The sequence below is a fragment of the Phoenix dactylifera genome, chromosome 2 (assembly GCF_051530095.1).
Source record: "Phoenix dactylifera cultivar Ajwa chromosome 2, Ajwa_hap1_PhDact_Kaust_v1.1, whole genome shotgun sequence".
Classification (NCBI taxonomy): domain Eukaryota; kingdom Viridiplantae; phylum Streptophyta; class Magnoliopsida; order Arecales; family Arecaceae; genus Phoenix; species Phoenix dactylifera.
Genome location: NC_143191.1, coordinates 9,798,834 through 9,823,340, shown reverse-complemented (window position 1 = coordinate 9,823,340; position 24,507 = coordinate 9,798,834). Strand labels below are relative to the sequence as shown.

The 24,507-nt window shown below is 39.0% G+C and overlaps 2 protein-coding genes across 2 annotated transcripts; one reads left to right on the top strand and one right to left on the bottom strand.

Moving 5' to 3' along the window:
• Positions 1–27: 27 nt before the first annotated feature.
• On the bottom strand, positions 28–10,719 carry LOC120112708 (gamma carbonic anhydrase 1, mitochondrial-like). Its single transcript, XM_039132293.3, has 5 exons — positions 10,533–10,719; positions 5,255–5,398; positions 1,626–1,751; positions 1,110–1,261; positions 28–541 (listed from the first exon to the last, which is right to left on the bottom strand). The coding sequence occupies exons 1-5, from the start codon at positions 10,645–10,647 to the stop codon at positions 260–262; spliced, it is 819 nt and encodes a 272-aa protein (XP_038988221.1). The 5' UTR covers positions 10,648–10,719; the 3' UTR covers positions 28–259.
• A 3,246-nt stretch (positions 10,720–13,965) lies between these two features.
• On the top strand, positions 13,966–18,777 carry LOC103721856 (Tetratricopeptide repeat (TPR)-like superfamily protein). Its single transcript, XM_008812219.5, has 4 exons — positions 13,966–15,763; positions 16,235–16,294; positions 17,879–18,110; positions 18,193–18,777. The coding sequence occupies exon 1, from the start codon at positions 13,977–13,979 to the stop codon at positions 15,603–15,605; it is 1,629 nt and encodes a 542-aa protein (XP_008810441.1). The 5' UTR covers positions 13,966–13,976; the 3' UTR covers positions 15,606–15,763; positions 16,235–16,294; positions 17,879–18,110; positions 18,193–18,777.
• Positions 18,778–24,507: the final 5,730 nt, after the last annotated feature.

Below are 24,507 nucleotides of genomic sequence, written 5' to 3'. Positions count from 1 at the left end.
TTTCAGCTAATTTCAGTAGTGAAGTACTTTGTAATCGAGAACAGAATTTATATTGCTTTCATCTGAGAACTTTAGGAATTTTTGTGAGGGCACAAAAAGGATCAAATGCCCTGACAACCCAAAAAGTACAAGGTCAGTCTTATTACAGAGCTTGAGTAGAAACTTAATGAAATGAGAAAGAAAAAGAAAGTGCCATGCTCGTTAACATTCCTACTAAACTCATCATTTTCGTGAAGAGGGTTAACTAACTCGGATGAAATCAGTGAGAAGGCTTGGGAGATTTGTCTGGCATGACATCATCAGGAAGAATCAACTCGGGAGGAACTTCATGAATCACTCCAAGCATTGAGTCATACTCCTCATCTCGACGAGCAAACTTCTTATGCAATACCTTCTTAAACTCAATGTCATCAAATGGTTTAGCATTCTCTGCAGCATGCACCTGGGCCAAATTGGAATAGTTTGTTGCAGATTGGGAAATGAAAGCTATTTCTTCTTCTGTAAGCTTCCTCAGGAACTTTGCTGGATTACCTCCCCATACCTGTCATATAATTTAAAGAGTTCCATTAACCAACAATTTTACAGTAAAACTGGAAGGCAGTCTATCAGACTAAGCTCAACAAACAATAATCTTTGAAGACCTGTTTACGTGCCGATCAGGTTTATTTGAACAGTTAAGAATAAGGAAAAAAAATGCTTAAGGTCTTAGAAATAGAGATTGGAAATTTCAAATATTTCTGATTAATCAAATACTTCTCAAATTTGTGTAAATATGAACAGCATGTGAGAATGTGTCACCACCAACCAAAGGTTTCCACTAGTAGAATAATCAGGACTAACTTGCTGATAAGGAATATCAATCAGAATAGCAATGTTACATTTGTAACTGTAATAATTAAGACTGTAGCTAAGCACAAATATTTTTGATGATAGCTACGTTCAAATATTTGATAGTTGGGCTCTTCTGATCGGTGCAAGGCTGGGGAGATATGATATTCAAAACAGCTACTCCGATATCATGGTTTGTCGAAAGCACTAGCATTTATAAGAGGGGAGACATAATTTATTCAGAAGAAAGGAGAAAGTTTGATGAAGAAACAGTTGACAACCTCCCTGCCTGGGATTTTTGTATTCTGCCTTACAAGGGCCCCAGCAGCAACCATGCCATGTTTCTCCACAACCACTCCATCAAGCAGGGTTGCCCCAATTCCAACGAAAGCTTCATCCTCAACAGTGCATCCATGTAAGACAGCACTATGACCTGTCATCCATGCTCAAAAACATAATGTGGAATCTTCTGAGCAGTTAAGTTAGTTAAATGAAGTATGGCAATTTGGATGTTAATTCAACACCGGGAAAATCTGGAATATAGAAAATTCAAATCCACTAAATTTATATCATGCTAATTATTTCTTGTTACATATGAATGCATCAGAGTCAAATTTGAAGATTTTAGGCTCCAAGGAGCATGCACCGTCAACTTTTTGCAGAAAAATACAACAAATATCAACTAGAGGAAGAAACAAACAAGAAAAAAATGAAGATATAACATGCAAAACATTAGGAAAGCTTAGATGGATCAGTTGGTATAAGACAGTTATGGAAATAGGCAACAGGTTACTTACCAACTGTAACATTATCTCCAATAATGGTTCGTAAGACCCTCCCACTTACATTAGATTTCGCTACATGCACGAGAGAATTATCTTGTATATTAGTTCCAGATCCAATGCGGATGCTGTTAACATCACCTGGAAAGAAAAAAATATTAGAGAAGAGTTGATAATTGCAATGGAAACCAAGTAGACATGATCCAAATACAAGTTACAAGTACTAGCAGATTATATCCTTAATCACAATTTTGAGAAATCATTAGTTGAAAAGCATATGTAAGGGAGGAATGAACAAGCTTTCTCCATCCAATCCAATCCTTTATGACCATGTTTGATTTTTGAAATAAGAAATTCAAGAAAGAAGAGTGCAGGTGATCCATATGCTCACATTTAGATCAATTTTCCAAGTTACCCACTGTACTTGAGCAGTAACTTTGAGATTTGAGATGGGAGTGGTGTTATCAAGAAACAAGCTTACTACAGGAGGCCAGCTATGGCAAATCTCCATAATTTATGTGGATATCCATCAATATCACAGGTGAAATGAAGAGCACAAGTACTCTCTCTCTCTCTCTCTCTCTCTGTGTGTGTCTGTCTCTGGTCAAGGCTACCTATTTTGCAGTTGCATGAAATTTTTATACTCATATAAATATAGGCTAACAACTAAGACTGTAGTAACTCAAATTCAAATTTCCTATTTTCCTCCACACGGCTGCCAATGCATTCTATACCATTGAGTTGAAGAACCTGCAACTTAAATCTTCACAATTTGAGAAACCATTGGTGAAAGACTTGTCCTCCAACACAATAATGGAAATCCAAGCTCTAGGTGATCACATTTGGAGAAACAAATGCCAAATCATGGACCAATTGAGCCATCAAGGGCCCGTCAAAATGCGAGTATAGATCATCACTCGATGAACTAATCCTTTGGCTGGATGGGAGGGGAGGGCCAGCAATGGGAGAGAAGACTTTCAGGGAAGAAAGCTTGCCTCATGGACTCCACAAAGCCCACAATCCAAGAAAACCTGATTCCACAGGAAAGGTGATTTTTGCTTGATCTTGATTTTTTGTGAGGATCCCATGATCTCTAGATTACACAATCAGAAGGATTCTTCCCTCCCACCATTAACTCTGTCGCGCCCCAGATCTAAAGCATAACATGGCCGTGCTACCGAGGGATACAGCCCACAATAACACGAAGCTAACATTACATTTAGATTTCCAAATCCATTACAAACAAAATATAATAGTTAAAAGTCCAATTTCATCATTCATTAAATAAAACCAATACTGGTTCAGAACATCTAAATCCAAACATAAATACCAAACCCATAATTCTCAATATTCAGAAATCATTAACTACAAATTCATAATTAATTAAAATACTAAAATTCTTCTACAAAATCGTTAAGCTTGCTAGCGCAAACTGCAAGCCTAGACCATCCTTCATTCCTATCGATTTTATTCGTCTGGAGAGAGAAAAATAAAAATAGAGGTATATGAGTGACATAGCTCATTAAGTAAATCTTTCACTACCTTACTGGATTAAGCATAAATTTTACATGCATCAATAAATCATTCAGAGAAGATAACTACAATAAAAAAAAAGAACATTTCATAATAACATTATAATCATAAATCAATCATGCTCATATGCATAAATCATGCAAATTATATAAATATAGTTTCCAATGCATAAACAAAATCATAAATCATGCTAATTTTACAAAGTCATAATTCGTTTGTCATTTTGCCATATCATAATTTATAATAATTCTCTCAGACTAAATATTAAGGTCACCTTATATCCGTGACAGGGCTGTAATCAATATCATGTCAACTATTATACCATATTGGCGGGGCCCAAGGTTCGCTGTACCGATCGGTACCGGTCGGTACCGAGCGTACCGTACCGTATCGATGGGTACCGGTATCGGTACACCAATGTCGGTACGCCTGGCGTACCGCATACCGTACCGTACCGACACTCGGTACGCCTATACTAGTGCGGCACCGGTACGGGGTTCGGTACCGGTACGGCGAAGGGCCGTATACCAAGCTACTATAACCTGTTTGCGAGGGTCATACATAGCTATCTGAGAGCCCATAGTCATTTATTAAAATAAATTTTCTTAAGTCATATTTTCTTAAATCATATTGTCTTAAATCATACATGAATAAATCGCTAAAAGACTATAAAAAGTTTTGTAGTCCATAATTAAACCTTTAGCAGTAGAATAATCATGAAATTATTTTTTTCATAACAAAAAATAAATTTCATAAATACAGAGTTCATAGTTCATAAATAGTGCTTAGTAGTAAAATAATCATAGAACCATTATTTCACAATAAATCATGAGTTTCATAACATCATATGTTTGATCCTTGATTTTAAGAAAATATGATTTTATTAACATTTAATACTATTTTCATATTTCCATAATACCAAAAAAATAAGGAGAAATTTGAAAACTAATAAGGAGTGTTAAGGTTACATCATGTCTTAGATTGTTAAACTTCGCTAGGCAACAGCTAAACCTATTTAAAACATTAAACGCGCAATTAATAATATTCGACGATTTTAATCGAATTAAAATAATAAAAAAAGGAGACGGATGGTCGAGTGACAGTGTTCGGCGACTTCAAGCACCAGGACAGTTTAGGACCTCTTTTTAGAGGTCAACTTGGAAAAAGAGGTCAACTTTGATTTGTAGAACATGTCGACAGGACCCTATACTAAGATCCATAGGTCTTCTAGAGAGAGAAAGAGGGAGAAGAGAGAGAAGGTAGAGAGAAGGTAGAGAGAGAGGAATGAGAGAGAAAACAAGAGAGAGATAGAGAAGGGTGGCTTTCTCTCTCCTTCTCTTCTCCTTTTCTTCTTCTTTCTTCTTCTTTCTTGGCAAAACAACAGAGAACGGAAAACGAGCTGGTGGCTACCGCAGTTGTGGTCCGGTGAGGTGGCAACAGGCAGTGGAGTCATGAGGTGGAGGGCGGTCAGCGGCGGCAACTGGCCGACCAAAATCAAACAAAAAAAAATAGGGCCAAGAAGGGAAATTTCTTGGCTCGGTGTACTCGGATCCCAGCCCGCTCGCTGGCGGCTAGGTATATGGCTCCGGCTCGGAGCCGATGCAAGGAAGGGGCCGAGGCCCTCACCGACGAACACTGGCAGTGATGGTGGTCAGAAAGAGAGAAAAACAACAAAAATAAGAGACTTTTCCATCAATTTCCAGTCGATTCTTCGACCAGTGACGGTGCTTTTGGACCATGGGAAGAAGAGGAAGCTAAAGGAAGAAAGATCGAAGCTTTACTGCATAACCTGAACCAACAGCTCACATTTCATGTATCAGCCCTTCAAAAACTCCCTCATGCCTGACAGGATTTATTTCCTAGGATAAATGAATCAATCTTGCAAAACTGAAAAATGGTTCAGTCAGAATGAAAATGGATTTGTGAAATCAACGAGTTTTTCTAGCAGTGAAGAAGACTTGTTTTTGTTTGGAAATATTGCACATCAGGAAAGTACAGAGAAGTAAAATAACATTGTTATCTTAAGGATACACACCAAACACTAGCTAAGTAAAATACAAAATAAGATGAGCATCATTGAATTATATTCACTTGCTCAACAAGAAGCATACCTCTTAAAACACATCCATACCAGATTGAGGAGCCTTGTCCCACTTGAACATCTCCCATGACAGATGCACTTGGAGCTACAAATGCATCTTTGTGAACATTTGGAACTTTATCAAATATGTTCATAAGTGTGCGATGTCTTGACACTGAAATAAAATGAAGATAAACACTTTTTACATGTTAAAAGCCCCAGACCTAAAAACTCAATTTGTTTGTCAGACTCAAGATCCAGATTAGTTTTAAATATATGATTGCAAGCTCAGAATAGAATAGCAATTATGAAGAAGAACATCCATTAGACATCAATAATAATGAACTTAAATGAAAAGGCTTATTGGCATATCTACAATAAGATATATACTTGCAGGCTGCAACAATATTAAATTAAATAGATAGCCCATTTGGAAAGAGAGATAAAAGAAAGGTAGTGAAACTTAAAACATAATTGCAAATTAAAAACAGAACAATGAGCTCAACTTGGCATGCATTTACATAGTTAACAAACTTGAGATGAAAAAAAACAAATAAGACCGGTAAAAAATAAATCTCTGGAGACAAAATTTTTCCAATACATTGTTAAAAGAAAGATAAAGATGCAAAAACCAAGAATAGTTCTTCATTGAAGCACATTCAACGTTCCCAATCTAAAGATCCAGGAAGCCAGCATTTTGATCCGACTATACGAAAGCATGTCTTTTGGGAACAACTATAAGGCCATGGAACATCTGCAGCATTACTACAATAACATCAATATGCAAGTGTAACAAGAAATAGAGCAATGATGGTTTGCCACAATTTTTTTCTTTAAGACATATACAAATAAGAAAATAACCTTGAATGTCCAATTATACCTACAATGAGTGATGTCGCATTGTCCCCCAACATGGCAGATCCAATCTCCAATTATTACACTTGCAAAATCCCTCAAGACTAATTTTACCCACATGTGCAAAAGACTTAATATTTCTAACTTTGCCACACCAGAAGAAACAGGAAGCAGTTGGGTAAACATAAAGTACGAGGGTTTGGCTGGGACCTCAATTACTTACTTGACCTACAAGGGTGACCAGCCATTTTCATTCCTCCTCACATTGTAATCAAGCCTGTCACTTCGACTACTAGGCCTAGTCTTAGCTAGGCAACTTTTATTTGATGCTCCACAGGTGTAAGAAGCATCGCCAAGGTTTTTACGTATAGCACCTAGTACTCGAATCAACATTTGGAAAAGCTTGTATGCTATAGACAAGCAGCATGGGAGCTGTCTACTGCTTAGGCATTAGGTGCATGCCTATAGGTCAAGGTTGCCCACAAATAAGAAAAACTTAAAAACCATCAAAAATAAGGAGAAAGCAGCTGACAAAAAAAGTTACAATCCAAAAACGAAACACTAAATATCATATAGGATATTATAAAATGATAGGAATTACCAGCCTGACAATATTCAAAATTTCAAATACTATTTAATAAATTGTTCCCATCCTCTAAACTTAAGCATATTGCATCATACTAAGGCAGGCATCTATCTGCCTGTGTCAGCAGCCAATGTGATTGTCTCTTTCAACATCAATGGCAAGCGGGTCGATTTAAGTGTCCTAGAATAAGTCAGTTAAATTCATAAGCACATGAGATAGCACAAGTAGGTTCAGATTGGGGCCCCAATGCAAGGTATAATTGATGCACATTGATCAACAATTTGAATTAGACAAATCACATTTCATGTGACCCCTATACATTAGTTGTAAATATCTGGGAGGATGACATGACAAAAAACTCCTTAGAAATCAAGATTTCATGTGGCATGTCATGATGATTCAATTGTTTGCATTTAGGCCCCTCCATTATAATGATAACTTGGTCTCTGCAACTACATCTAACACCCATAACTAACAGGCATAATGTTCATTAGGGTACAGGGTTTATTTAGACATAGTAAAACATATATAAAATATTTTGATTTTCTCAACAATTAATTTATCAAACTTAATTGATAAAAGATTAATGCTGGATTTAACTGTTTGAACAATTGTTTTCACCCAATCTGGTTATCCCCACTAAAGGCAGTGGGTTCCATGTTGGGTATTTAACATGTCTTGATAACAATCAGGTACAACAGATATACCACTAAATAAACTATCGATATGGTTTTTAGAGCCTGAACATCAAAGTTTGAATGACTGATATTAGTATATGTATTCCTCAAGTCATCCTTACAAAGATGGTTAGCATAATTTCTCCTCTAGACATGCTCATACATCAGCATTTCAATATGTGTGACACCCCTAAAGTGTTGATTTGGAGTCATCACTTCAAAAACTAAGAAAAATTAGCACCAATTCATGGTTATCGTACACAGTGAACCTAATTGCTATGGGCACCCTAAAGTGTTGACTTGGAGTCATCACTTCAAAAATTAAGAAACATCAGCACCATTTCACGGTTATCGTACACAGTGAACCTAATTGCTATAGTCCTCTTAGTTCTCAAATGATATATTTCAACGAAAGGATTGAATATTGATTTGCTCTTCAGCTAATTCAACAATGGACTTGCCCAGTCCCTCTCAAATTGTTACTTGGTGGAACAACACCTAGCTTATGGTGGAAAAGCACCGAAATGCTAGCCAAGGTAGGGCTGTCGGTGGACTCGTCAGGCCGGGTCAGGCCAAAGCAGGCCCAAACTTTGGAGCTCAAGCTCAAGCCTGGACTGGCACAAATCAAAATCAAGAGTCCCAAGCTCGGGCTAGAATCAAATGTGTATAATAATTAGAACTAGGCAAGGCCCGAGTTGGGTCCCTATTCACTCTAAACTAAAAGCTCAGTCTGTGCCCAGCACAAAATATTGAGGCCGCTCTAATTTTGGGTCGTATCGGGCTTTCAGGCAAAAATAAAATCTGAACCCGAGCCCGAGTTTTCTAGGGCCAGGTCATCAGGGTAGTCCACACGGCCAGGCCCATTGACCGCCCCAAGCTAAGGAGTCTCCTTGAATTAATAGTTGATCATCTCACTTATACCAGAGAAAACTTAAGTAAAAAAAAAAAGGCTTCAAGTCTGACTTCATGGCTTTGAACAATAGTAACAAGTTAACAACAGCAAGTTTTATCCTATTTATAGGTTGATCCATTGAGGGCTGACAATTTTCAGGGGTTGACCGCTGATCTGAAGTCAGCTCACTATAGACTGGTGAGAAATCCCTTACCTAGATAATTTATGCAAGATAGCAACCCACCACAAAACCTAGAGTCTAGTTGGTCAGTATGCAGTATAAACTCTTACTGGATGAAGTGATACGCAGAGCTTTGCCCATGTGGTTTAAGAGTTAAAAAAGTGGAAAGAAGACATGGTTGGATATAGAAAACCTCAATCTTACAAAAGAAGCCAAAAGACAGATTGAAACACAATTACCCTTACCATGGCTCTTACCTTATTTTTTGAAAAAGGAATCGGAATTGGTAGTTGCCCGAAAGCAATTACCCAAAATTAAGAAAAAAATAGGAGCCTACTTCTTTATTTAACAAGGTAATAATAGCTCTAAAGCTTCAATGTCGGTCAAATCCAAACTCCAATTTCAATATGTCAACTCCGATGAACTGCTAACTAATACATTAGCCCATCAATTTATATGGAGGATATAAAGAACATAGCTGAACATATCTGTCACCTTTTTTTAAATCAGCCAAATTTGAAGAAAGATAGTAAGGTAGGAAAACAAATAACCAAAAAAGCAAAGTATTTGATTCAGGAATTATGACCTTGAGGGCATTGTGGATCAAAGATATAAATCTGCTTAATGGTTATTTGGGAGTATTTCATATAAAAAGAATGAAGATGGCATTCATAGGGGTAAAATGGATAACTTTTTTTTCCTTTGACAAATTACTTTAGCAAAGAGGTTTAGAACAAGTTTACAACTAACTGAATGAAAATTTTTATGGTCTCGATTGTATCATTTAGTGGTTTATCAGCAGGTCTGAGGCTTAGTTGAAGCATCATTCAAAATATTCTTTGAATTTCATTAAAGAAAATAAGAAATGTGGAAGTATCAAAGAAAGCTTTGGAACCGAAATGCAATTTCATTGAAAACCTATTTGCAACTGGGTTAATTTTAGAGTTTGACCCTAAAATATATGTGTGCATATATATATTATGCATGCATAAATATGTGTACGTACATATGTATGTAGTTGTGTGTGTATATATGTAAGCATACCTATTTTGACTGGAATAATTTTAAACTTTCACCTTCACATAAAGGTGTGCATCTATACAAACACAAACATATTATATCATGGATTTCAAAAGCACTTTTCAAAATTAAACTTGAATTTTGAAATTTTTAAGGAGATTTGGAATCATATAGTACTAGGTTGTGGAGAAATTTAGAGAAGTAAATGTTTGACAAAATGTTTGGCTTATCCTAAAGCATGAATTTTGTAGAAATTGAAATTATTATGTATTTATTTGTCATTGAATATTAAAATGATATAAAACACTGAGATCATATGAAATGAGTTTTTTGAGTTATTGAATGATGATTTTAAGTTGTTTCAACATGAAACCAGTAAAACAACACAGCAAGCGTTAATATGATGTCAACTTATTCAATGACTTGGTTAATACTTCTCCATATTTCCAGATTCCTTTCCAAATGTTTCTTTTTTCTTTATCTCTTTATTATCCTTTGGCCAAAACTGCAGAAGTTGGAATGAGAACTATCGACACCGCAACATTCGTTCACCCTTAAATTTGTTTGGTCCAGCCAAAACTGAAACCAAGTTTTTGGACCTTGCTTTTGCTATTACCATCACAAGGACACAAGTGGGAGTCAATGTCCATTTCTCATATTAATCCAACTCAATAATTCAAAGTTATATCAATACATTTCTAAAACAACTATTAAATAGACATGTACAGTCAGCAGATGCTGTGACCACAATATCGTGCATTTCATGAAGATAATGAAAAAAATACATTGTTTTAACATGTCCATCACCGCGTATAGAACAAACCTTATATAACATTATCTTGAAAAATTAAACAATTTCAATGAATACCACAATAAAAAGACAGTCTCGACAAGATGTCCCAAGATGCTTAATCTTACTACTGGAACAACTATGGAAGAATTTAAAGTACTTGAACGTTCGCCTATGGAGGGAGATCGATCTTTCAAACAAACCAATAAAAAAAATTCATCTATATAGAATTGGAAAGAAAATCCTGGACAAATGTGATGAAAATGAGGCGGCAGCCGAGGCGAATGAGATAGGGAGAGAAGGCTTACACTGCTCTTGGAAGTAGTAGTTGCCCTGGAAGCGGCAGCCGAGGCGATCGATGGCTTGGCCGGTCTCTCGAATCCAAAATCCGACTGCGTAGATCGCTCTCCCAAGAGTCCCCATGATCGCGGGGGAGAGAGAGATGGGAGCAGCGGGCGAAGAAGATCTCGAAGCAGGGAGGTTAGAATCGGGGTTTTTCATGGCTGCGGCAAATTACGGTTGTACCCTTATAACCCTCACTGCGCTGAGACAAAGTTCACGGACCGGCGGCCCGCCCGGCCCGACCGAGCTCCAAGCTTTTTGGGCATGCAAGCGCTGCAGAGTTAAACCCAGTGGCTGGGCCGGGCCGGGCCGGGCATGGAAATTAAGCTCGTTGAATAAGCTGACCGCCGTCGAGCTTGGGATTATTGGGCATTTTGCAGGCTCTTGGCAGTCATTAATTATTCATATTTACCATCTTTCAAAATATTTTAAATATTATTAGTATTTTTACATATTTTTCCAAAAAATGGTCATCAAGCCACCGCCTTGTGGGATACGGGGAATACGGTTTTTGCTCTTTTTTTCAGCTATTTTTATAATATAATATAGTAATATAATAGATTATAATAAATAGAAAATTTTAATAATTAAATTTTTGTTGTTCATTAAGTAGTTACCTTTAACAAAACTCTATAGAGTTTGAGATTTAAAATTAAAAATTATTAGGCTTTGGAATGGATTTGGTCCTCGAATACCTGCTATCTTACGATTATATAATACATATATATATATATATATTATATAAAATTTTATAAATATATATATTGTGAGGGAAATTGACTTCCAAACCTCAAGGAGGTCTAACCTCAATCTTTACCACTAAGTTATCAAATGAATTTGCATTTAGATGCCAAATTATTTATACCCATTTTTACTCGATATTACTCTCTCTCTCTCTCTCTCTCTCTCTCTCTCTCTCTCTCTCTCTCTCTCTCTCTCTCTCTCTCTTCCTCTCGTAATTCTAACTTGACCCAAATAACCTAATCTAAATAAAGATTAATTGATGGGTTCAGATATCTGATAGATTTACCATTTTTTGGTAGGATGGGCTTAGAATTTCTAAGTAAATTTTTAATTGAATTTGGGATGTATTCAGGTAGTAGAATTTTAGATAGGTTCAAATATGGGCAGGGCAAATTTTACAGGTATCATATACATTGTCATTCCTAATTATAAATTATAATACATAAAAAGCTTCCGAAAATAATTAAATTCTTTTTGAACTTGAATGATGGCCAAAAAAAACTCTATCATCATTATCAATGTCCACATGGTAAATAAAAAACTCTGCACAAGAGTTTTTCCTATTGTTAATATTAACATCAATATTGCCGTCCCTGTAGGATGCATGTGAGTACAGCTTTTTCCTTTTCCCAATAGGTTTTGAAATGCAGTATAATAATATAATAAATTATAACAAATAAAATAACTCTAACCAATTTTTTTTTAGTATATTAAGCAATAAATGTTAATAATAGTCAAGTACATTAATACCGTGTTGCTAAATCTGTTCCATATTAAGCAAATAAATTTTAATGATTATTGAGCAAAGTAATATATTCTATTACTAGCGTCCACATGGTAAATAGAGAACTTAACGCAAGCCAAGCCTCCACTATATATATATATATATATATATATATATATATATATATATATATATATATATATATATATATATATATATAATAGATAGATAGATAAATACTACAAAATTAGAATCATATACATTGGGTGTAAGTCTCATAAATTTGCATCTTTTTTGAATTGAATGATGAGGATTCCACATCAATGATCCAAGCCATTGGATGCGCTCTACTATTTCTAAATTACTTACACATTAAAAATTATGCAATTTGGACACCTCTAATTTTTATATCAAGTGGTCAAAAATATAAACTATTTTGTTTTATTTAAATTGTCTAAAGGTCTCTAAATTATATAACTTTTCTTACGCATACAACTTGAAAATAATAGATCACATCCAAGGGCTCAAATCATTGATTTGGGACACTAACACCCAATTAAGAAATGGTGCAACTCTATAAGAATTACACTATAAGCATAACTTGAACTTGAACCAGATAATATATTATTAGAAAAGAAAGGAGTAATCTATATTTAGGCTTCATCTGGCATTTTTTGTGATGGGCCAAACAGTGCTTCTTGGAGGGCCAAAAGCTCCTTTTAGTGATATTAAAAGTATGTGGTAAATTTTTTAAACAGTATATTCTATTTCTCCGAGAGCTTAAAAAAATCTACTAAGAAAAAGCTCCAATCTGAATTTTTGGAGCCAAAGGTCTACTAAAAAAAAGTTTTCTTTGAAGCCAATCATCTTAATTATTATATTATAATAATCAATATAATAATCATCTTATAATAGCTTATATAAGTGTTTCCAAAGATGACAACCTAAGAAGGAGGGGTGAATTGGATTTTTCAAAATTTTCTACAAACTTAAACAATGATTAAATAAAATTAATTTAAACTTAAATATTCACCGCAAAATAAGTGATAAATGAATGCATAATATAAGAAGAAATACAAACAACTCAAACACAAAGATTTTATAGTGGTTCGGACTCAAACTCAACTCCTACGTCCATTTTTCAAGTCTTTTTTCTTGAGAATTTCATTATAATCTCTGAACAAAATTATAAAATAATCATTTTCCGACTCACAACTAAACCTAATTGATTTTTCTAGCAATCAACCAAAATCAAACTATTTTTTTAGTACAGCTAAACTAACGCCAAGTTCCAACACTTAGGAATTCCTTGTTGAATTTCCAATTTAGCAAAACTTAGTCAATTTTTTATGGCAATCAACCCCAATCTAGCTATTTCTCGAGTACAACCAAACCTTATAAAGAAGCTGATTTTTCACACTATCAGTTATACCAAAAATCCCACACGAGATTTTTTAATCACATACACAAAAGAAAGATAGAAAAGAAATACAAAATAACCTCTACTAAGGTTGAATTTTTGCCATTGTAGCTCGAGTTTGATTGCTCCGAATGTTGAGATCTTGAGGTAAATGAATTCAACCCCTTTCCATTTCCTTTTCTTCATTGCACTTGATATTGTGGCAATCGCGGTGATGGACAAAAAGTAATTTTAGAATTCTATTTTATTTTTAATTAAAATAAATATGGTTTTTATTAACGGTGTTAGAATAATCGTTATGTTAGGAGCATTTGTGTAAGAAATAGTATTTTATGATGTACAAAAATAAATATAAATTTTAAGAGAATATTTATGTAAATTTAAATTTTTTAAAAATATTCATGCAAAAAAACCCTTAAAAATAATAATTTATAAAATCTACATCCTTAAATCCAGATCGTCCATCCGGGTGCTTATAAAGAGTAGGTCACCATTGGCCACTTCTCCCTTCCAACGGTCACCATGGGCCACCTCTCTCCCCTCTTGAAGCCCAATCCCCCTCCCCTCCCCTCAGAATTCCAATTCATCTCCCTCGTCCACTCCTCCAAATCTCCTCTCCACCTCAAACAAATCCACGCTCACCTCCTCCGCCGCCGCCTCCCCCTCACCGGCCGCCTCGCCGCCCAGCTCGTCGCCGCCTGCTCCACACTCCGCTCAATGTCCTACGCCCTCTCCTTCTTCCACCACCACCACTCCCCCCCGTCTCCCTCCCCCCCTCTCTTCGACGCCCTCATCCGCGCCCTCTCCGAAAATTTCCTCTTTTCATCCGCTCTCTCCCACTTCGCCCTCATGGCTCGCTCCGGCCTCCGCCCGGGCCGCCTCGCCTTCCCTTTTGCCCTCAAATCTGCTGCCTCTCTTCCTGCTCCCAGCGTCGGCGCTTCCCTCCATGCCTTCGCCGCCAAGCTTGGCGTCGACCTTGATCCCTTTGTCCGCACCTCCCTCGTCGATATGTATGTCAAGCTTGGTTCGTCTGTCCTCGCGCTCCAGGTGTTTGATGATACTCCTGAATGGCACAAGTCTGCTAATGTGCTCCTATGGAATGTCTCGATCAGTGCATGTTGCCAGTTGGGTAATATGGAGGGTGCACGGGAGCTCTTTGAGTCAATGCCAGAGAGGAGTGTGGCTTCTTGGAACAGTTTGATTCATGGGTATATACAAAAAGGTAATGTGGAGCAGGCGGCCGAGCTTTTCAATTGGATGCCTGAGAGGAATGTGGTTTCTTGGACGACGATGGTAGCAGGCTTCTCGCAGCTGGGCGAAAATGCACGGGCTCTGCGGACTTTTGATGAGATGTTGGAAGCAGGCATGAGGCCTAACAATTACACAATCGCATCGGTGCTCTCTGCTTGTGCAAGAATGGGGGCTCTGGAGAGTGGCATTCGGATCCATGAGTATGTCCTAAAGAATGGGTTTCGGGCAAATGGAGTGATAGGAACAGCTCTTGTTGATATGTACTCAAAATGCGGGAAGATTGACCATGCCAGCCAGGTCTTTGAGCATATGGAGGAGAGGGATATTCTTACTTGTACTGCAATGATAATGGGATGGGCTGTCCATGGGAACTGGAAGCAAGCACTTCAGTGCTTCGAGGACATGAAATGTGCATGTGTCAAGCCTGATGGAGGGGTGTACTTGGCCATGCTAATGGCATGCTCTCACTCTGGAAACGTGGAGCGAGGGCTTGAGCTATTTGATAGCATGAGATATGATTACAAGATTGAGCCGAATGTGAAGCATTACACCTGCATGGTGGATCTGTTAGGAAGAGCTGGGCGGCTGGATGAAGCCCTTGCTTTCATGGAGGCTATGCCCATTGAACCAGACTTTATTGTTTGGGGTGCTCTTTTTAATGCTTGTCAATCTCATAAGAATGTTGAATTGGCTGAATTTGCTGCAGAGAAGCTTCTCAAACTCAAGCCTAAACATCAAGGTAGCTACATCTTCCTTTCCAACATGTATGCTGGGGCTGGCAGATGGGAGGATGCAGAGAAGGTGAGGATCAATATGAAGGATAGGGGCATGGGGTTGTCACCTGGGTGGAGTAATATTGAGGTTGAGGGAAGCACAAATCATTTTGTTGCTGGTGATTGATCTCACCTTAGTTTGAGAGAGATTTACTGTAAATCAGAGCAAGATAACAACTTGAGCAAGATAACAAGGGTATGTTCCCAACACCGAGTACATTGATGAATTGGACAAGAACTCATTGGAATGCCATAGTTAGAAATTGGCGCTTGCTTCCACCCAAGGTCAGTGTGTTTCAGAGCCTATGGTTAGTTATTTAAATTAATTCCAACTCCTTGTTTTAAGTGCTTTTTGTTAATGAGAGCCAAGGATTTTAATGCATGATAGAGTCATAGAGTTGCTTTTGGTGTGAAATACTCATATTTAAGAATTATCATTTCAAATAGATCAGCTACATAAGAGTAGAAGGATTTGTGTAATTAATACTTAAATCTGGTATTCTAATGAGGGTGGGCACTGGTGATGGGCAAGGCCGATATTTTTCTGTAAGGTTTATTTTTGTCTTAATTGTTGAAAAAGGATTGCCAATGACCAAATTATAATATTCAATAATTATTATCATTTAGATCTAGTGTAATCTAAAAGCATTGTAGTTGAAGTTATTGGTGGTCAATTTGATGTGGTTTCAATTGTTAATGTGGAGAAATACAATTATTATTTTGTTTCTGTCTTTTTAAAATCGAACCTTCCATCAGGTACACTGATGCAGTGTTGCTGTTGCAAAGCGGGCAAGCTGATTCACAACAATTATTTATGTATGTCTATTCCTACCTGTTTTGTATAAGCCGTATCTCATATCTTGGTTTTGACTGCCTTTTTGTAAGGATTTCAATAATCTATATACCTATTCATTTTGTTTCTATGTAGTCAGCAGATGAATTATAACTAGTAACTTGTTATAGTCAGTAGTCTATTTGTCAAGTTCTAGTACATGCATCCGAAAAAGAAAGAATGAAGGAAAGAAGAAACAGTTTGTTGATTTATGTTAGTTGGGACAAATGACCTAATTTGTGATTTCTTAACAATTGAGTTGCCTGTGTCCACTATCTTCTTTATGAGGGAAAATTATGACAATGCAAGTTCCGGATTGATTCATGAAATAGGTCTGATCATCAGAGCCCCACAGCTCACTTAGTTTTTATTGGATTAACAGGAAAAGGAAAAGAAAAGGAAGCAATAAGCTATGAGATATTTTTGGTCGACTTATAAAGCACATGGGGTATAACTATCTCCAAAGTTATATACCATTTGCGTATGGTTTCTGCGAGTTTCTGATTGTAGAAATATTTAGGACAGCACAAAGTTTGTAGATTTCTCATTAGAGATAGAGATACTAGGCTGATGACTCTTGGATTTCCATTTCTTTGATTTTTTTAATCTCAAGAAATAGATTTATTGGAGTCTTGTTCATTTGTTCTCTCTCTCTCTCTCTCTCTCTTACTTAATTGCATTATTATGCTTCCATTGCCCTTAAAGGCACTGATTTACAAACAAAAGTCCATTCACAAAAGCTTCTCTCATTTCAATAGTAGAGATGTCCAGTGAAGTTTCCCTTCTTTAAGGAAACTGAATTAGATTGATCTCTCATTAGGTTTCCTTATGTAATTCTTATCAAGCTACATATTTAGTGACCAAGTGAAAAGATGTTGGTTTTGTAAAAACAAATTGCAATATTAGTTTGTTTTGTCAGTCTTTTCAAATTATTAATTGCTCTTGATGATTCTGATTTGGTGATTAGACATGGCTAGGAACCAAAACATTATGGTGCAGTAATGAGAGGGTAACGAGAACATCTCAAATTTTTGGGTTTCGTAATGCCTCATACATAAATTACACTTGACAGCTTCTGTTACTCCTGCCTGTTATCATCACATTAGAACCTTATCTATGCCATATCAATTTGACACTTCTAGTTAAAGTGCCAATCTAACTGAAGTTTGTGTAGATATCTTCTGTACATTGACAATTGACAACATTTTGTTGTCTGAACTTGTCACTTCTGGCAAACTATTATCAAGCCTAAATTCATTTCGGTTTAGGAATTCTTAAAATTGTGTAGTTTTCTGACAGTTTGCACAATAATTTATACATTGCGTTCATTCAGTTGTATCCAAAGAAGGTTCCAAATGTATTATTTACATGATGCTTTGTCAGGTATTATTAAGGCTAGCATCTCCAGTTCTTCTGGATACTTTGACACTTGTAACATTTATCAGTTTTAAAAATAAGATTCTGCAAGGCGACTCCTTCATTATGCTGTTTAGAAAGGTGCTGCATGGTAGTGGGTGGAAAGTGTTCCAATAAGTTGTACACATCCTCTAACATTCAAAATTGCGCAGGATTGCAATTTTCAGATTTGGAGGAAGATAATTGCTTTTTTTCCTTTCTAGAGGAAAGTCTGGTTTGAAAACAAAATTCCACTCAAAAAGAACAGGGTGACAGGAGGGTAACTCAGATTTGCTAGAAGTTGGGGACGGACAATTGAGTGATGATGATATCCATTATATCAAGACTGAAGCTGGAGAACAATAAACTCATTCAGGAAGGGAAAGACCACTGAATGCAAATCAGGTGACATATCTTTTTAGCAATGCTCTATTTCTTATAGGCAACGGTTTTTCTTTGCTTTTACTGATTACCTCTTAATCTTCAGATTCAGTCAATGAGCAACCTAAGCTTCAAAAAGTTGTTCCAAAAACTGGATTCTTATACAACTGCATCAGTGGACGTCGAAAGAATTTTAGAAAAGAGGAAATGGTGCCTACAATTCCATGTAAGAGTATGATGAATATAATAAATAGCTTGTTTTGGGAGCAGTTTGATTAACTTTAGATGCACTGAGTGCCAACAGATGATGCTTCACACAAGGTTGAGCAGGGCTGGGATGGTTAAGGTGCTGAAATGTTGTGATTCTTGTGTAACATCTGCTTACGATTTTTTTTTTTTTTTTTTTTTTCAGAAGCTCATGCATGTATGATTTCCTCTAAAGATTATGTATGCAAAATGGCTTGTGAACTCAACCTCTTGTTGTTTGCTAATATTTGTGCTAGGTTTAGAATGTGGTTTTTCATAGACTAAAATGTTACAGTTGGGACTTGGTGAAAGCCACAAACTTCACATAGTTACAGCTGACATCTTTCATAGTTTATTTTGGATTGCAATAAGTTGAATGGTTCAGCAAAAAAAAAAAAAAAATAAGTTGAATGGTTAGGTCAAAATTATAAAACCACTTTTAAGAGATCCATCTCTGCTTGTTTCTTGTGTTTGAATGAGTCTAAAAGCTTTATCCATAACGTGCTTCACCCGATTGAATTGAAGGGACATAATAGCTTGGCTGTGCAATTCGTGATTATTGGAACAAAACTTTTTTGGTGCATGCATCAGACAAAATTATGTAGAGCGAGTTTTCTTTTTTGCCATGTCTACTGTAGCTTACATCTTAATGTGGAAACCCAAGGGCTATATTCGGTTAGGACTCTTCTTATTAACAGAGCTTGTGCTCGTCTCACAACTTTTTTTTAAAAAAATAAAGAAAATCATGATACATTGTGGAGAGTTGAGGCTGTTCATCCATCCATCTTCTTCCTCATCAAGTCTCTCTCCATCCGTCTGAGAAGCTTTTTTTTCTTTCCTCTCGAGGTGTGTATTGGGTTACCGGATGATTAATTTGCTAGGTCTGTATCATCTGGTTGAAGATTGTGTACTAATGAATATCATGTTTTAGAAATTATGTATCAATTTATCTGAAGGTGTGTATTAGGTCGTTGTTGGTATCAATAAGGTCATTTTGGCCACTTTCGTGCTACAAAGGGGAGCAACAGATTGTTGGAAGATGAAGAAAGGAAATCAAGGACTGGATGATGCGCCTATCACTTGGGAAGGATTTAGAGACATGAGAAGTATTTTCTCCAAAGTATCCATTTTCAGAAATTCTGGAAGTTCGATCGACTAGAGTAGGGAAGATGTTAGTTGCCCAAGATGCAACAAAGTTCGAAGAAATGTTTGCATATGCTCGAACATTGATAGCAGTGGAGGGCGACCAGGCTAGAAAATTTGAGAACGAACTTAGGTTGGATCTAACAATTGGTTATTGCATTTGAGCTATCCACCTATAAAGAGGTTCGTAACAAAGCTCCGGTGATAGAGAAAGGACTTAATAATACTCAAGCTGCAAAAGAGAAAAATGTGAAGTATAGGGCTTGGTCAAATGATTCTCAAGGCTAGCATGATAATGACATTGAATTAAGAATAAAGAGGTCTACCACTACTAGTGCAAGTTTTAGAGCTCAGCCTTTAGGTGAAATTAGATAGATGCGGTAGATCTCATTATTAGAAGGATTATACGTGGCCTAGAGGAGCCTATTATACATATGGTCAGCAAGGCCATAAGGTTATTGTTTGTCCTTAGAAAGGAGCCACAGGCCCACAGGAGCGTCAAGCCCCTGAGTCTACTTAAGGATACCCAGCAAATCGAGCACCCCAAGATGCACAGTAGAAGCCTCGCACCCATGGGTGGATCTACGCTTTACCCAATGGGATGCTAGGGCTTCCGACTCGATGGTCGCAAGTACTAAATAACTCCTTATATTCTTCTTTGCTATACATGCGATGCAGGACAACTGCAGGAAGGAGAGGGAAGGAAAAAGAAGAGGAGGGGGGAGAAGAGGAGGAGGGGAAAGAAAGAGGAAGAAGAAGATAGGAAGGCTAATTTTCTTTCATCATTCATCAAAAACCTAAACATGAGGGTGAACCCATATAAATGGGGTCACAAAATAACAAATAGATCCCTACAAATAAAACAATCCCGAAAAGGCCCTAAAATGACAATATGCAAATAAATCCAATCAACATAAAATAAATCTAACTAAAATAAATCAATCTAAAATAAAATCAGGCTGGCTGAATCGGCTGGGACCCGCTGAGCTGGCTGAATCCTTAGCGACCGGTTGACCTGGCACTGGTGTCCGCACCAACTCTCCTCGGGTGGAAAGAAGTCGACCTCGACGCAAGTGGCTCGGTAAAGCCCCGGTAGTACTCCAACAAGTCGGGGTCAATCAGTGGTCTCTCCTCGTGCTGGATCCAAGTATAACCGGACTTTGGTCGTCCACGCCAACGAACCAGAGAACGCTGGATGCCTCCATCACTGTCAAAAACTATTTGCTCGGCTAAAATAGAATCAATATACTCTTTTTGTGCTCGATGGAGGATAAAAAGAAACGAAGATGGCATGGAATCAATAATAGGATAAACATCGGGCGCAGGAGAGTGTGCAGCAAAAGAGTCATCAGGGATTGCAACCAAATCTTTAATATTAAGAGTAAGGCTATGACCAAAATCAAATGGAAAGTCAATGGCATAGGCGTCAGTGCCATCCTTGTGCAACACCCTGAATGGTCCAATACTAAGAGACTGCAATTCCTTAAAACAGATCATTACGTAATCCCAAGTTTGAAATTCTTTAGCATGAAAATCAGCTTGCATCTTATATTGAGCAGTACATGCATGAATGCCCTTATAGATTTCCTGATACAACTTATGAATGTGTTGTGTAAGTGCATATGCAAGCTCAGAAATCCTAACATCAGTTTCGATGGGTTGTGCGAGGGCATATCCAACTACACTCATGGTAGACTGGTCAGACTCGCCATCTGACTGTGCAAGCGAGCTAGGTGTAGTGTGGGTGCATCCTAGGGTTTCAGGTTTGTCATCACACTCTTCCTCAATGTCCTGAATGTCATCGAGGTTTGGTTCATAGATTTGCTCCTCTAAGTCATCTATGTCACCTCCCTGCTCTTGCTGAGCAATAACGAAAAATTTGTTAGCACATTGGGAGGTAACGTGACCAAAATCTTGACATTTGTAACACTGAATTTTGGAATGGGGTTTGGGAGGCTCACCAAGGATTCCCTTGCTATTAGTGTTTCGGCCTGGGACACGGGCAGTAGGAGGGGGCCTATGAGTAGTGGACCCGACAGAAGGTTTGGACCCTAAGGAATTAAGACCCGTGGGAGTGCTCCGTGTGTCAGGGCGCTTTACAAATGTGGACTTAGTGTTCCATCGGTTAAGGAGATCGTCTTGGTAGTTCAGAGGCAGGTATTTTTCTTTAAGTCTCTCTTTCATCTCTACCCAATCAGTTATTTCATGTTGATGTCTCCTAGCTAATAGTTGTTCAGTGTTTTGCCAAAACAGCTTAGCTCGACCAAGGAGTTTCATTCTAGCGAATCGAACTTTTTTGTTCTCAGACAGATTGTACCACTCAAAGAAGTGGTCCATTTCGTGTAACCAATCGGAGAAGACTTTCGGGTCAAGACGACCGTCAAAAGTGGGGGCTTCCACCCTAATGCCTCTCATTACGCCTCCATCAGGGTCACGAAGATCTCTGGGTTCTACGTTATGTCGGTAACCTCTATCAATATTAGGAAAGGGACCTGGTCCTCTAGGGCGAGGGTAGGCATAATGGTGACCCGGAACAGACCTATTATCAAAATTGTCCTGCCGAACAGAGTCTTATTGTTCTAGGAGTTGTTCTAGGGTGTCATCCCCTTCAAGACCTGGTAAATGGGAGGTACTAGTTTTCTTAAATTCAATAACCCTCTGAAGTGAAACCTCGATTGAATCAAGTCGGGTATTAACCTGGGTGGACATTGTGGTTAGGTCATGAATTTGGGCATTGTTGTTTTGGATTTGAACGTTAGCGTCTTGGATAGCTTTTAATAGAGCTTCGATTTTGGAATCCATGCCTAATTGGGACTCAGGGTGAGATGCGACACGACCACTATGTAGATGCATAAAATGAATGACAAAATGTATGATCCGACCAACTATAAAGGTTCCTAAGTAGACCTAATGCATGAAATGAATTCAAAATTGCAAAGTAGATGCTCAATATAATCAGAAGCTAACTCAAGCAATTGAAATTGGCTTTGAATTACGTAACAAATTCAGATAAGTAGTTGCAGTCAAATAGTACTAGTTTTCAGTGTGTTGCAGGGTTGCACAGAGCCTCAAAGAACTTCCAAAGATTAGGTAGCCCTACAATTAATAACAAAGACAGGCCACTACTAGGGTTTTGGTGTTGTTTGGAGTGGATGTGTTGAATTTTTAGGAAGCAATATCAATAGAGCACATAAGAGTTAATTAATTCTAAATTTAGACAAACAAATAAAATTTGTAGTAAGGGAAGAAACCTGACCTGGGTTGGGGTGACGACCAGAAATGCTGCACAGTAAGTAGGCTTGTCAAACGGCTCCAGTTGGGGTTGATCTCAGCAACACGGCAGGTCGAAATGGGCTCTGCAGTGGCGTTGCAGGCCGACGGGCTTGGGCCTGTGAGGAGGAAATCGGATTGGGCCCGGTGTTTAGGGCCTGAGAGTCGGGCCCGGTGGATTCTTTGGGGGTGCGGGCGCGGGCCCGATGAGAGAATCGGCTCGAGAGAGAAAATGAAGGTGGGGTGGGAGGTGAGGTGGGTTCGGCCGTGAAGGAAGAAGAAAGGGGAGGAGAGATGGGGTTACCCTTGATCCCACAGAGGGGAAGGGGGGGTGCGATCAGTGGAAGAAAGAGGAGGGAAGGGTTAAGGGAATCGTGACACGGGGGAGGCGCTGCGTGTGGGTGGCGTAGGAAGGGGGCGGCGCTGCGGTGGAGGCGGAGGCGGTTGCAGCACGGGGGCGGCACTGCGGTGGAGGCGGAGGCGGTCGCAGCACGGGGGTGGCACTGCGGTGGAGGCGGAGGCGGTCGCAGCACGGGGGCGGCGCTGCGTGCGGGCGGCAGAGGAAGAGGGCGGCGCTGCGTGCGGGCGGAGGGGAAGCGGCGACGTCGGAGGCAGCGCTGCGGTGGAGGCGGAAGCGGCGTATGAACGGGGGAGGAGAGGCGGAGGCGGCGGTGGAGTTGCGGACGATCAGAGGAGGAAGATGAAAGGTACTCTTCTTTTTTTTTTTTTTTCTTCTTCTTTTTCTTTCTTCTTCTTTTTTTTTCTTTCTTTTTTTTTTCTTTTTTCTTTTTTTTTTTTAACCCGATTGGGTTCGGGTTAGCGGGCGCACCCGCTCCGGGAACCCACTACGGGTTCGGCTCCATCGTGGGGCTTTGAGGGGAGGAGGTTGCAGGTGGTTACCTGCTTCCGCAGCAACCGGTGCATGGGGTGCGGTGGCGGTTGAAGGAGATGGGGGCACAGGCGGGCGATCGCTGCGAGGAGTCGAGAATCGCAAAGAGGGGAAGGTAGCGACGACGATCGGGACGATGGGCGCTCGGGAGTGGCAGTGCCCCTTTCCTTGGATCCGGATGAGATCGGCGACCGGGGACGCACGGGAGCGTGTGGAAGTGGGATACGATGGAGCGTCGATGAGTGATCTGGCCACGGACGGCGACGCCGAGATGCAATGGAGCGTGGCAGCTGGCGACGGGGACGCGGGCGGAGCTGAGCGCGTCCTCCTCTCTTCCGTGCTTGGGTACGGCCACGGTTGGCCGGTGGCTCAGGGAGATCCTCTTCGTCGGGTCGCAGGGCGCGCGGTTGGTGCTCTCGGTAGCGGTTGCGACGGCGTTGGAGGTGTCGGACGTGCGCGGGGTGGGGTGGGGGAATCGTCTTAGGGGCTTTTCCCTTGGGAGGATGATGGCCACGGGAACATGGATTCTTTTTTCTTTTTTTTTTTTTTCCTCTCGTTCGTAGCCTGACCCACGGCAGCCCAGAAAAGAAAAGGGTTTTGGCAACAGAGGCAAAACCAGGTGCTCTGATACCAAAGCTGATGCAGGACAACTGCAGGAAGGAGAGGGAAGGAAAAAGAAGAGGAGGGGGGGAGAAGAGGAGGAGGGGAAAGAAAGAGGAAGAAGAAGATAGGAAGGCTAATTTTCTTTCATCATTCATCAAAAACCTAAACATGAGGGTGAACCCATATAAATGGGGTCACAAAATAACAAATAGATCCCTACAAATAAAACAATCCCGAAAAGGCCCTAAAATGACAATATGCAAATAAATC

What these genes read in the sequence shown, in the direction of transcription:
- LOC120112708 (XM_039132293.3), bottom strand. Translation starts at nt 10,647, where the DNA reads ATGGGGACTCTTGGGAGAGCGATCTACGCAGTCGGATTTTGGATTCGA. An exon ending in CTACTACTTCCAAGAGCAGT is followed by an intron (nt 5,399 to 10,532) that starts GTAAGCCTTCTC and finishes ATTTTATTTCAG; the next exon opens with TGTCAAGACATCGCACACTT. An exon ending in TGGAGATAATGTTACAGTTG is followed by an intron (nt 1,262 to 1,625) that starts GTAAGTAACCTG and finishes CATGGATGACAG; the next exon opens with GTCATAGTGCTGTCTTACAT.
- LOC103721856 (XM_008812219.5), top strand. Translation starts at nt 13,977, where the DNA reads ATGGGCCACCTCTCTCCCCTCTTGAAGCCCAATCCCCCTCCCCTCCCC.